Source organism: Aptenodytes forsteri, unplaced genomic scaffold, assembly GCF_000699145.1.
Source record: "Aptenodytes forsteri isolate BGI_AS27 unplaced genomic scaffold, ASM69914v1 Scaffold191, whole genome shotgun sequence".
In the NCBI taxonomy this organism is placed as follows: Eukaryota; Metazoa; Chordata; class Aves; order Sphenisciformes; family Spheniscidae; genus Aptenodytes; species Aptenodytes forsteri.
Window position 1 is genome coordinate 655,297 of NW_008794630.1, and position 12,965 is coordinate 668,261.

The 12,965-nt window shown below is 46.4% G+C and overlaps 1 protein-coding gene across 1 annotated transcript in view; it reads right to left on the reverse strand.

The window, feature by feature from the left end:
• Positions 1-11,100, reverse strand: part of LOC103894091 (zinc finger protein 185) — a 34,798-nt gene extending 23,698 nt beyond the window's left edge. The window contains exons 1-10 of the mRNA XM_019470522.1: positions 11,076-11,100; positions 8,357-8,495; positions 7,709-7,768; positions 5,809-5,847; positions 5,107-5,181; positions 4,052-4,126; positions 3,269-3,349; positions 2,164-2,247; positions 912-950; positions 188-268 (exon numbers count right to left, since the gene is read on the reverse strand). Of these exons, the coding sequence (XP_019326067.1) occupies positions 188-268; positions 912-950; positions 2,164-2,247; positions 3,269-3,349; positions 4,052-4,126; positions 5,107-5,181; positions 5,809-5,847; positions 7,709-7,768; positions 8,357-8,495; positions 11,076-11,100 (698 nt within the window). The remainder of the gene's footprint in view (positions 1-187; positions 269-911; positions 951-2,163; positions 2,248-3,268; positions 3,350-4,051; positions 4,127-5,106; positions 5,182-5,808; positions 5,848-7,708; positions 7,769-8,356; positions 8,496-11,075) is intronic.
• Positions 11,101-12,965: the final 1,865 nt, after the last annotated feature.

Consider the following 12,965-nt stretch of genomic DNA (forward strand, 5'->3'; position numbering starts at 1 on the left):
CTTTCCCTTTTTGCAAGAAAGGGGCAATCAGGATTTTCTGAGAAGTCTCTTTTGAAAAACCTTCATCCCTAGTCGTGTTCAGATAGCTGCTACCTTGCACATAAATGCAGTTATCTGCAAAGATGGCAAATCAGTGCACCCTAAAATCAAAGACAGTCAACACACTACTCCAGGATGAGGTAAATACCTGTTGTCATCTGGTGTAAACCTGCATGAGCCAGACACAGTTGGACTCCTCTGCTGTCCTTCCTCTTCTTCTATCTCAATTCTTTCAAAAGGCAAAAAGAGAGACAAATATCACACTGTTTCCTATTCCCCACTGCTAGCTAATTCAGGCAGTTTATTCTCGTTTTCCCTTAAGCTATGTTTTCCCTCTGTTTCCCCTAGAGGCAGATTTTTCCTGCTCCTCATGCTCCCTGTACTCTGCTACTGGTGAGCATCTCAACCGGCTGAATGAAGTGAGATCTTCAGCCCAAATCAGTGGCATTTTGCTACCACAGTCGCTTTACAAATAGCATCAGCTGAATGCTTAAATTCCAGAGAGCGCCCTAGGCATCATTTCCCTATCATACCGACTGCTTTGGAAGTTAAATGCCTGAAGCCTGAAGAGTATTCACCCTGCTGGTTGGAACCAGCCTTCCCTGGAAGAAGAAAGGCAGTGAATGAGTCTCTCCTTGTTTCAGGTTGCCCATAACCCAAAGCATCATCATCAGTCGTGTATTCTCGGTGTTTACAACACTGTGGGCTCTCAAAAGCCAGCGTGATTCAACCCAGAGCATCCTTTTTAAGGGAAGTGTCTCTCCTCTGCTTTGAAACACCTGGGGATCTCCTATCCCAGCACTTAAGAGCAGCCCTGGTACAGTACACAGACGCACAACCTCAGCAGTACTTCCAGAGGGTCAGTGACCTACCTCTTGGCGAACAAGGGTGGAAATTCTTGTGTTGGGCTGCTGTAAAGGAAGCGTAAAGGCAACAGTTAGAAGTTTGGAGGTAGAGACACACCTTGGGCAGGGGCAGCTCCCACAGAGTCTCTGACCCATAATTGACCCATATGGTGCAAAGCGTTAAGGGGTCATGTAACACCATTTGGGCAGAGCTGACAGCGACTGGGTGTGTTAAACATGTACAAATTACAGAGCAGAGGAAATAAAAATAGGAAGAGCAGCTAGTTATAACATGTGAAGTAAAGAACCTTCCCCAAAGGCTCTTTTTAATTTTATACGTTTCTGACAGCTGTTTTTCTTCCTGCATACAAACCTGCCTCCCTCCATACCGCACGATATTCAGTGCACCAGAGGAACTAGCAGCCAGTGCAAACACCCTCAACATCCTTACAAATCCTCTCCAAGCATTTCTCTCATTCTGGGCACAGTTGAGTGCTGCTGGTGCATCCCCTCCCTGCTTCCTCCTGCACCAGCAACCTCCTGGTGCCTCACTGTGTCACCCTGAGTTATGTCAAGAGGAAAAGGATTTATAGTGAAAGCGAGCTGCAAAAAAAGTCACTATCATGGCTGCTGGGAGATCACAGACCTTGGAAATCTGCCTTTTTTTCCCCTCCCAGGAAAGAGATGGACAACAGAGCCTTGAACACCAGTAGCTCCCACACATCCTTCACATTCCTGTTACACATCCACACATTCCTGTTACACATCCACACATTCCTGTTAGGTTCTTTTTCCCCACAGAACTATTCTGAGGCTGCAACTAAGATCAGGATCTTGCAAGTCTAGCTATTGTTCAAACACAATGTAAAGGCAAACTGTCACAAAAAGCTGATCCATATTAGATGCAGTTTATATTTGTTCTGATTTTCCCCTTACATGCAACAAAACTGGAGAGAGCAGTATTAAGAACTGAGTCTGAAAATTGAAGTCTTGATTGCGGGCCCCAGGGAATTAGGGACTTTCATGGTTTTTCTCTTCCTAAATTTCATCCCTCTCAGTAAGGAAGACTTCCCAAGACTCCTGGAGGATTTCCCCAATTCTGCAGAAACCTGCAGATACCCTTGGCACTTCTAAAGAGACGGCAGCTACATCTTCTCCACTCATTGGAAAGGTGCCCATTGCCTTCAGAGAGTCTTGAGTCAGGCCACCATCCCTGTGAGACCACCTTCAACAGCCTCTTCCCTGTCTCCTGCCCCACACTTCCACGCTGAAGACTCACCCATTGCTTTTCTTGGCCGCCGAGAGGACGTAAGCACGTTCTCTGCTGGCAGTGCATCTCAGGACACTGTTGGCTGCCTCTGTCCTGGAAGGGAGGGAAGGGCTCACATTCTCCTCATGCCGTTAGTGGCTGCTGGGTGTAGCCTTGAAGAGGCAATAGGTGAACAACCCAGTGGAGGCTTGTGCTAACCCTGACAGAGCTCCCATGCTCTGGGGAGCAGAAATCCAGCCAGAGCTGAGAGGAGTAACAATGTCTTATCTTTTTCTTTAGTATCATTCATGCTGGGCCACAGCACTTTCACATGGATATAAAGCATCAGGCAAAAAAACCCCAACAACTTCCTCTTCCAGGAGGGCAGAGGGAGTTCCCCTTTTCAAGACCTGGACTGTTGCAATATTGCATACCGCGGGACAAAAAAAGGGGATACAGGCTTTGTGGCTGGCATGCTACATGGACTGCACGTGTCTATACAGACATCAGTACCACCAGATGTACCAAGGGAGAAGTGCAGATCTCTGAAAGGACTTTTATTGGTTCATCCCCAGTGGGCAAATTACCAAGTTTTCATTTGTAAAAGTCTTGTATCTGAGGAAAAGTATCTTCAGAAACTCGACTGAAAGCAACAAGGACACTGGCTGCATCAGATGCAGATCTACCACACAGACAAGACGCATTCTACTCCGTCTGGATCTGGACTTAGATGCAAGTCCCCGAGTGGTCCAGACTCAAAGGTGCGCACGTAGGCTGTGGGAGGTGGGCTCCTCCCTTTACTGCCAGGCTATTTGTGCGTCTCTATCTTTTCACATAGACACTACGCAGCTGATGGATTCCACAAGCCATTTCCAGCTGCCAAATTAATTGGGGTATGCTGTCAGGTTGAATCATGTCAGGCTTTTAATTATATTTAGTTGGGAGCGCAGTCGCCTGCGGGCATAGATGCGCTCTGTGTGGAAATATCTGCTTATTATTATTTTATTGCAATCAGCCCTAATGGCTCAGCTGTAATCATCATCAAGCTGACCCTCCCAGTAATGAACAGTTAAACTGAAGTAAGTCCACTTGTCACTGCCCCTGCAAGAAAAAGGTGGTTACCTGGAGGCCATACCTCTTTTTACGTTCATCTGGAGTAAAAGGCACATCCTTCTCATCCAAGTCCACTGATTTTTGCTTGACATTATATGGAGCTCTGAAATAGAAAGGGAAGGGGAGAGCCAGGGTAAGGGACCTGCCTCTGCAGTCTGTTGCAGAGGCAGCACAAGCAAAACCCAAGGGCATGTGGAAGCTGGTTCAGACCCTAGAAGTGTTGCAGACAAGTGTGGAAGACACTTGTATTTTTCTGTGCACATTGGGGTACACATGTCCCCATAGGATTCTGTTTTCTTAGTATAGGGGTTACAGGGGGGTTGGACTAGGTTACCTTTAAAGGTCCCTTCCAACCCAAACTATTCTATGATTCTTAGAGGCTGGTTCATAATAAACGTTCAGCTGCATTTCAGATTAGCGCCACAGTCTTTGACATGAAAAGCTGTGTAGGAAACATCAGCAGTGCTGTTCTGCCACAAGCTCCCTCCTTTCTCCTGGTTTCAGGAAGGCCAGCCCTGCTGCAAACCAAGTCCCTAGGCTGCATCCTCCAGTTTCTGCCTTAATTACTACCAACTGATAAAATTCACTCCATACAAAGGCCATTACCAGTTCAAGGAACACCTTATGGCCCACACAGGCCTGGAGGTAGCACCGGGAACTGCTTCAGTTTCTACTGAAAGCTCTGCGGTGCTCAGCTGATGAAGCCATGCCTGGCCATCCACGTGGAGGTGGCTTCATCACTGAGGCTCGGGTGTTGCTGAGCCTGTGCACGGACAGAAAGTGCTGCTCCCCTCTGCACACTCACAGTTTCTTGTAATCCTCAGTGGTCATCCTGTAGCCAGAGGAAGAACGGCACAGGCTGTGTCCCTTCGCGGCAGTGCTGCAGATGGCACAAATCACGTCTGTTAACATGGCCCTCCTGAGCTCTCACCCTTCACCACCCTGTTCCCTGGGTGAGCTCATGCTCCACGTGATGGGGGAAAATAGGGTGATCCCAAAGATCCACTCTCTGAATTTAGGGAATGCTATTTAATTGAAGGGCAGCATTTGCCTTCTTTTCACAGCCTTGGACTAGGATTTGAGGTCTACTTTGCTTCTCCAGGGCCACTGTGAGTTGTCAGAGCCAGATCGCCTTCTGTGGGATGGTGCTACTCCGTCCCAGGATCAGCCAGTGAGAAGGAAGACGACACCTTGTGTCATCATCCTTCTCCCCAGATGAATCAAAACAGGGGGAAAAAATGGGGTTTCAAAGTTTCACTTGAGGTGCAACAAAGCATCTGCTTAGATCAGAGCCATGCTTAGATCTCACTTACTAGAATGAAATGTAAGTGCCTCTTCACAAGACAGGTTTCAAAAAAAAAAAAAAACAAACCCCAATGAAATGTGCCTCTCACAAGACAAGTTTCAAAAAAAAAACAACCCAAAAAAACCCCAAGAACCAAAAAACCACACATTAAAAACATCAAAATGGAGTGTTACAGCTTTGCAAGGATTCCTTGTGATTCAAAAAAACACACATTAAAAACATCAAAATGGAGCGTTACAGCTTTGCAAGGATTCCTTGTGATTTGTCCCCCACGCAAAACTATTTGCCAAATTAAACCCAAACCTGTGAGTACTTTCACAGCCAACTGCCCTCCCATGCTCTGGTGAGGAAAATACGGAGTTTGATACCTTGTCTTTTTCCCACGTCTGCTGAATGGAGCTGTTAAATGAACAGCCACGTCTTCCAGCATTTAGTAGGGATTTAGTGGAGCTCAGTGGAAGCCCACAAGCACTGGCCAAAGTAAAAGGATGACTAGAAATATATACAATATTTAAAAGCTCATTTTCATGAAGAAGAGGAAGACACACACATACCTTTTTTGTGCTTCATTAGAAGATGAGGAATCTGGCACAGAAGAGGTCTTATCGATGGTTCTTGTGAACACCCCTCTGGGGAGAAAAGAGACACGTTATATTTTTTGCAGGACAGAGTCTGGAACTAAAATTAAGAGGCCTGCAGCCATTCTTTGGCCTAACAGTGTCTGTGTCCCCTGTTGGGAGGAAGGTGCTGGCTCAGGACACTGAGAATTAGAAGGTCCTTCCTTGGGAGAGTCATCCCAAGAAAAGTCCCATCTTCCTACTTCCTGGCCTTAGACAACACGGTAAAATCAGCTCACACACAGGCTTGGGTACGGTATCACAGGGCTTGCCAACCTGTTTGGGATTACGGTGGCATCAGTCTCCGTGGGAAACAGCCCACGCATCAGAGGAAGCTGAAGCACACAAGCCCCATCGCTGGTGCTGTGCTGATCACAAGGATGGTGGAACATTTTCATACCACGATAATCCTTCCGTGTGTGATCACTGTATCATACAGAGGAGATCTGATTTTCTGTTAACCATCAAACTACCTGTTAAACAAAACACTCCAGACTATCTCTTCACCAAGGTATGCCCCGAGCATTGTAATGTTCCTAACTAACAGTTACCCAAGAGACAGTAGTATTTTTCATGCTTGCTGCTCCTGATGTAGTTCTCCTTCCCCTACAGCCCAAATATATGCCACTCTATACCAACCTGATGAGGTAACCGGATTGAGGCTTGGAGGCAGGAGACCTGTGCAAAGAACAGACGTTAGTGAATTAAGAAACGTGGCGAAAAACAACAGCAGCACCTCCACTATTAAAGGGAAACATCCACGTGGCTGTCAAGCCAAAAATCTAGCTAAATGGGCCTTGAGTGATACCTCAGCTGCTGCACCAAAATTAACCTTGGAAGGATTCTTTAAAAATGAATAATCATCAGAACAAGCTCTATAAAAGATTTTTATAAGAAAAGTGAATTTTAGAGTTAGCCAATTAAAATTAGCCATGCTGACAGTGTTTTCTGGCTCAAAATTAAGTCCACAGATTGATGGTATAGAGTGGGGAAATTAGATATAGTAGAGATCCTGGTTGTTTTATCACAGGAAAACATCATCTTTACACTGACTCCTTTGAGGGTCCATTCTCAGGAAGGGAGTGCGGCATAGCACCCCTGGAGGGAAAGGAAAGGGATACCAACAGGTATCTGGCCCCTTGCACCAGGGCAGGATGAAGCATCCCTGGAACCTGCTTCAAGCTGTCTTGGAGACGTCTTCCTGAGAGCAAGGTGGGGACCAGGATGGGCCTCAAGGACCCGGTTCCCATCAAATGAGCTCAGACAGGCTCCCTTCACCCCTGCCCAAATACCACTCCTTCTCTTCCTGTCTGTCCAGGTGCCCTTAGGATCACAAGATAATTCAGTAAGAAAGCTCAGCAGGTCTCTGGTCTAACCTCCTGCTCCAAGCAGGGTCAGCCATCAGGTCAGAGCTTAGCAGGGAGGCAGGTTTATGCTGCCCATCGCTACGTGCTTGAGGTGTCTGCCAAGCCCAAATTTATCTGGTTGCCTTCACAGACACAGAAATGCAAACTCACCGCAGGCTTAGCCTAGCTCTGGAGCTCTCTGGATGGGATGAGCTGGAGGACAATGACTGCTGAGCACAGCCCCAAGCTCTTGTTTCTGCAGTATCCTCAGAGCAGGCACCAGCAGGGTGTAGCCCATCTCAGCCCCATTGCCTAGCTGTTCCCTGAGCGCTGAGCTTTGAATGAGAGCTGCAGGGAAGCCGAGAAGTTGTCCAGCTTGGCGTATGAATGCCTGTCCTCACTTTGAAGTGTAAACAGATCCTGAGTGTCCTGGACTGCCTGTCACTCACCTTCTGTCAACTTCAGGCCCTCACACATTTGTGTGAAGAGGCCCCTTCAGATGCCACATTTCCAATGTCACAAATGTCCCTGTTTTTACTTATCCTGTGCCTGATAAAGCACTATGCTGCAGAGGGAGGCAGAAAGAAGTAGGGCATGGCAGGGAAACCATCCTCTCTAATTGCAACAAGAAGTGACAAGAGCTGGCACAGAAAAAGGGAGAGGAAGCAGGAAACTGCTCATGGGAGAGGGCAATGCTCTCCCAGCAATGGTACTGCAGCTAGCAAAGCGCTCTCACATATGACTAAGCCGTTTCCAACAGCTTCGTATTTTAGGACATTAGTCCTACAAGCTCCTGGGTTCCTGAAGAGCCCTCATGCTCTGACCCTGAAGCAAATTCAGCTCGCACACGGGGCTTTGCTTGCTCTGAGGAGCCCCCAGGCTTAGTTATTGCACCAGCACAGGAGCTGATGTGCACCAGTAATCTTGTGGGATCAGGGGCTTGAAGGCACCCATTTATCCATCTGGACTTTGCAGGAGATAAGACACGCTCTCAACAAGGTCACAGTTTGTAAGACATTATACTGAACAATGCAGGCTCTCCTCAAGGACTGTATTGTTCAACAGAATCGCAGCAGTGAGTGGGTATGAGGAGGTGAAGAAAGAGCAGACATTTGTGAAGAACCAGTGAAAGCATGCACCGACCCCATGAGATAACACAGAAGGGAAGCAACAGGATGGGTCCCCAAAATTACCTGTCACTCTGGGGAGCACTAGGCGTTGAGGCTGGGGATTCCCCACCGGCCCGTCCAGACCTGAGTAAAGAGAAAACACAATGACATAATTAACTTCTGATCTTGCTGAGCTGCCTTGCTGAACATGGCAGTTTTTGGAGAGAGTTGCTAAGAGAAGACCAGTTTGGGCTTGGTTTTGTTTCTAATTAAAGAGAAGCTGGTGCAGATTGTGGTGTTCCCTGGTACAGAGGTGGCTCTGTGACACAGCCCTGCGAGCTGCAGGGGGAGATGCAGACCTGGCTGTTTTATCACTTAAACTCCCTCTCATCAAGGTCTGCCCCTTCATTTGTCACTCCGGAGATGGTGAAACACAATCTGGCTTAAAAAAAACTTTGGAGTTCTCCTGAGACTTCAAATCTGCCTGTGCTGCTGGATTCCCAGCTCCCAGGAAAGGCCATTTCTCAGAGCTTCTCCCCAGCCTGCATTTATCAAAATTAAACAGGAGCACCGCTTCCCTTTGGCAGTGTCATTTCCTGGCATCATGGGGACCCCAAAACATCCTAGCACCACACAGTGCTTCTTCTGCAGGCCGGAGAACAGAGTACTCATGGGAGGTTGATAAGGGAAAGGGAAGGGAGAAGAGGAGCATTCCTCGGTGGCCACACTTACAGCGGGCTGCTCTTGTTCTCATCCTCAGAGTCCGAGTTATGGTGGTGGATCCAGCTCTTATCTCCTTTCAGGGTGGTGCGAACCTTCATCTGCTTAATGATCCTCCTGCGGTCTTCATCAGTGGATGGAATGACACGTCCTAGGAGAGGCAGAGGGAAAGGAAGGAGAGAGGAGAAGGGTTGCTGAGAAAGGGCAAGAATTCAGTGTCAGCAGGTGAGCCGGGGTAAATCGCAGACAGCAGGGAGCACAGGTCTCCTTTCAGTCAGAGATTCAAACACTGAGTGAGTCTTTTGCCACTTCTGATGGAAGATGGAAACAAGCTGTCATCCAAACTTCAGGATCAATTTACCTTGATGCATCACCTCCTCTACAGAGGTTCATGCAGCTTCTTCTCTCCTTTCAGAGGACTGTTCAACATTAATGAGTCATTTTCTCTCAGGAAGACCAAAGACATTCAGTGGGTGGTCTAATCACATATTTACAAAGCAGTGAGTTTCCTCTGGCATTTCCCATCACATCAGCTCTAGCATGAGGCTTTTTTGGTTTATGGGAGAGGACGATACGTCTGGGGCATGAAGCTGAGCCAAGAGTTGGGCGATAGAGGTAAGCCATAAAATGCAAACACCCAGCTGTCAGCTTTCTCTGGTGGCCTGTCAGAGTTGGAGGAGACACATCCTTTGGTTCCTCATTTCCACATTTCCATTACAAAGTTCAGTTTCAGAAACATATTCTCAAACCATGTCTCCCTAATGGTGTGGTTCTGGCCCGAATCTGGAAATGTCCTATCCTGTATGGTCTCTCTTTTGCTATCCAACAGCAACTCTGCCACCATCCTCATTCTGCTCCTTGTCTCTGTTCAGGCAATGAACCACAACTACATTCTCTGGTTGAGAAAATCAGCAATGGCAATTAAAACATAAAATTAAAATGTAGGAAATGGCAGAAGGTCATGGATTAGGAGTTGGCAAGTCCTCCCAGTGGGAAAAAGATTGCGTGAAAAAAGCACAGGTTAATGGGGAGGAGTATTAAAGCCAAAAATTTTGGGAGCAGGCAGGGAAGGAGATGGGAGGCTGGGGAAGGGGGAGCAGCCTCTCACAAGGGCAGGAAATGTGCAGGTGACTGATGTGAAGGGCTTCAGTCATCCTTGAGTGCCAAAGTCCTGCTGGACCAAACAGATTGCAGCTGGATATTATTTTTAAAAAAAAAAAGTCATTTTAACTGGGAAATTCCCCATCCAGCATTTTCTTCTGGGGGAAATAGCTGTTTTCCCATGGGGAAATCGTAAGATGAAGACCAGATAAGGAAATCTCTATGTATTTCTGACTATCTTCCATCTTTTGCCATTTTGGAAATGACTGGTAAAGGCTGAAAACATCAAGCCTGCTCTCGTCGTCACACTTGGACCAATACAGCTCAGGGGTTTAGAGACACCAACAAGTTATTGCAGCTTTGCAACTTCTTATCATCTAAGCCAAGGAAACTGCCTGCCTGCACACTTAGCCTGTGGCAAACAGGAAATAATTCCATTTAGCTACCAGGAAAGGAGGGTCTCTATATCTTGTGCTCGTGATGGGCTAGAAGGCTGCCCAGAAATAGTTATCACTGAGCAGCTGACATGCAGTAAATTGATTAATCTCTGACACACGGTCATGTGCTTCAAGTATATGTTACATAGTAGGGGTAGGATTTTTTTTTTTTTATTATTATTATTATTATTAAATGACTGGTCACGTTGGATCATCTCTAAGGAAAACACAGCTATAGCAATGAAGAGAATGTCCTTCCTCATGTGGAATTAGCAGTAGCAGTTAAAAGGCACAGTTATGCAGGGCCACATCTACGTCAGGGTGCAGTTTAGGGACCAGCAGTAACACTCTTCATGGGCAGCACCTGGAAAGGGAAGGGCTGCTTTTCTTAGCACCAAAATTGAAAGTTAAATCTATGGCCTAGTGGAAATAAGGCATTTCCACTCTTCTCCACATTACTGTTTCAGGTTACCTACGGATTTGGAAGCATCACCGCATCTATACACATCTAAAGGTCCTGTGAGCATCTGTTGCTTAAAAATGAAATCTCAGAGTCTGCCACAGAATCCTACAGCTTGGGTGTGTTCCTGGGACAACTCAGAGCAACTTGTAGCCCCAGTATGACTTTTTCACACTCCTTTGATAGTAAGACATTATTAGGAGTTTATTAATAATAAAGGCAGTCTTCTCATTACTGTATGGATATTGCATACTGCACAAGGGTGGTCTCCAGCCCACAGGCTTTTGGTTTTTATCTCTAGAAGAGACAAAAAGAGGGTGTGGGTAGAGGGAGATACAGAGAAGCCATCCTGGTCGGCTGCTGCACTGGCTGCTCATTCCTGCTGTATTTTCAGTAGATATTTCAAAGACAGAGAATTTTAAGGAGGGTCTTGAAGAGAGAATAATACGGGAGTTTATTAGTCTTTTGCTCATCTCAAAACCTCAGTCAGGCTATAAGCTCTCCAGCTCTGTATACCTTCACAGATACTGAAATTATAGCCAAACGCACGTAATTTTGGAGCTGCAGGTTGGAGCAGGTCCCAGACAAGGAAGAGGTGTCCTCTACCCTTGGACACACTGCACTGAGGGAGTTGAGCAGAGACATTACAGCAGATACAACTGAGCAAAGAAGACAAAGGAAAGCCATGACAGTGGACAGATCCCCAACAGCTTGGAACGGGGAAAGGAATTACCTTTACTGACACCCAGGGACATCATGGTTCTCAGAAGCGCCTTCCCCTTCAGCTACTGTTTGAAGACAACAAGCCCTTGGAAGAAATGAAAAGGGGGAAAACCAGATTAGTAGTTCTGATATAAAAAACTTTGAAGTTATGCGGAAGGGAGAGCATCACAACAGTGTCACAGCCATCAGCATCAAGGATAGAAAAAATCAAATGGGTGTGTTCTCCACACCAGTAAATCTTCGGATTGGCCATGACAGATGCGTCCTTCCGGGCCTGGGAGGAAAGCGGTGGAGGAGACCTTAGCAAAAATGCCCAGAGCCACTCAGGTGGGACAGACCTTCTGGAGTCTACAGAACTCAGAGCAGCTGAGGCTGCTTGGGTGAACCTTGGTATTTTTGTCAAGTGGAAGTATAACATAAGGGCTCTTGACAAATTTCAATTGGTAGAGATGTCTGTTATTCCCCTAAGATACAGCAGAGAGAACGTCTTACTGCCTGTCTCAGAAGCACGAGTTAGTTCTTGTTTCTGATGGCAGCTGGGCCCCTCCTTCAAATGACCACAGTAAAGCAGCAAGGAGAAACTCCTGAATGTACAGCCTCAGAGATGCTCTAAGGTTAGGAATTTGCAGAGCACTGATTGTTTAGTGCTGTAGATGAATCAAAACCAACCACAAACTAAAAGTCAGGAAAAAAAATTGGTTGTTTCAGATTCTGCCAATTTTTTTTTTTTAAATTGTAAACAAACAAACAAAAAAAGCAAAACCCCTCAAAATGGACCCACTGTTTTGACATTAGTAGAACCCATGTTAATTCAGCACCTGATTACATTTTTATCAGAAACATTTCTTTTCCTTTTTCACTCTCTAAAGTTTTTCAGGTAAGCTGTGGGATGGGCCCTTGTTTCAGACGAGAAAATCAAGGGCAACTTCCAGCTTTTACAACCCTCCATTCTTTCCTCGCCAAAACTATCTGCTGAACCTGGATTCTTAAGTGACTATACTATTCATTAATAAAAATGCCCAACCCTATTCGGGAGTTTGTGAATCCAAAATTAGGTTGTTATTATCTTGGTGGGCTTGTCCCTGCAATATTGCTGCGAAGCCACACGCCCATAAGGAATGCCGAGTGCTGATCTCATAGCATTGCTTCTTGGCAAAATCTCCTCCTTTGGCTTGTCTCAGCCGAAGATCTACCTACTGCATATCCACTCCTCATCCAGTTTGCACTGAGATCGTGAACAACCTCTCTGCTACTACCCCAAGGCTCCCTCTCCCTTTCGCAGACACTCCCAAACATTAATTCGGCTTTCACTGTGAACAGACAGCCCACCCCTTTTCTTATCCTTCCCAGATCCCCCTTCCCACGCAAATCTAATTGACCCTAGTATTTAGAGAGAAATGAAAACTGTAGCATTGTCCTAGGTATCCATGAAGAGCCTCTAAATACTTGAGTAGCTTTATACTAAAGGTGGGAGACATGGCTGCAGCCTGCAGGAGCACAGCTGACAGAGCTGTAATCGGGCAACTTTGTGTTAAAAAGAAATCACAGCATCTTGGACCTGCACATAAAGAAGCCATGTGGCTTCATTACCTACAGACGAGGTAGGTATCTGAGCAAGGCGGATTCGGACCACAACTACCCTGCTAACTGCAATTCAGAGGTGCAGTTGGTGCTCTCTTGTACTTATTATATTCTTTCCTATTCCAGGACAAAATCAAGCTGAAGCAAGTGGAGGATGAGAAGCGGTGGAAAAGGACTATCCCAAGAGTTTGATACGGCCCTGATCCAGGGCAAATCAGGGGCAGAAGTAGGCATAGGCTACATGCTGTCATATAACGGAGGTATTTGGAAGCTGGAGAGCTGTTAGCTATCTAGCAGCATAATTGAGAGGTGATTAGCC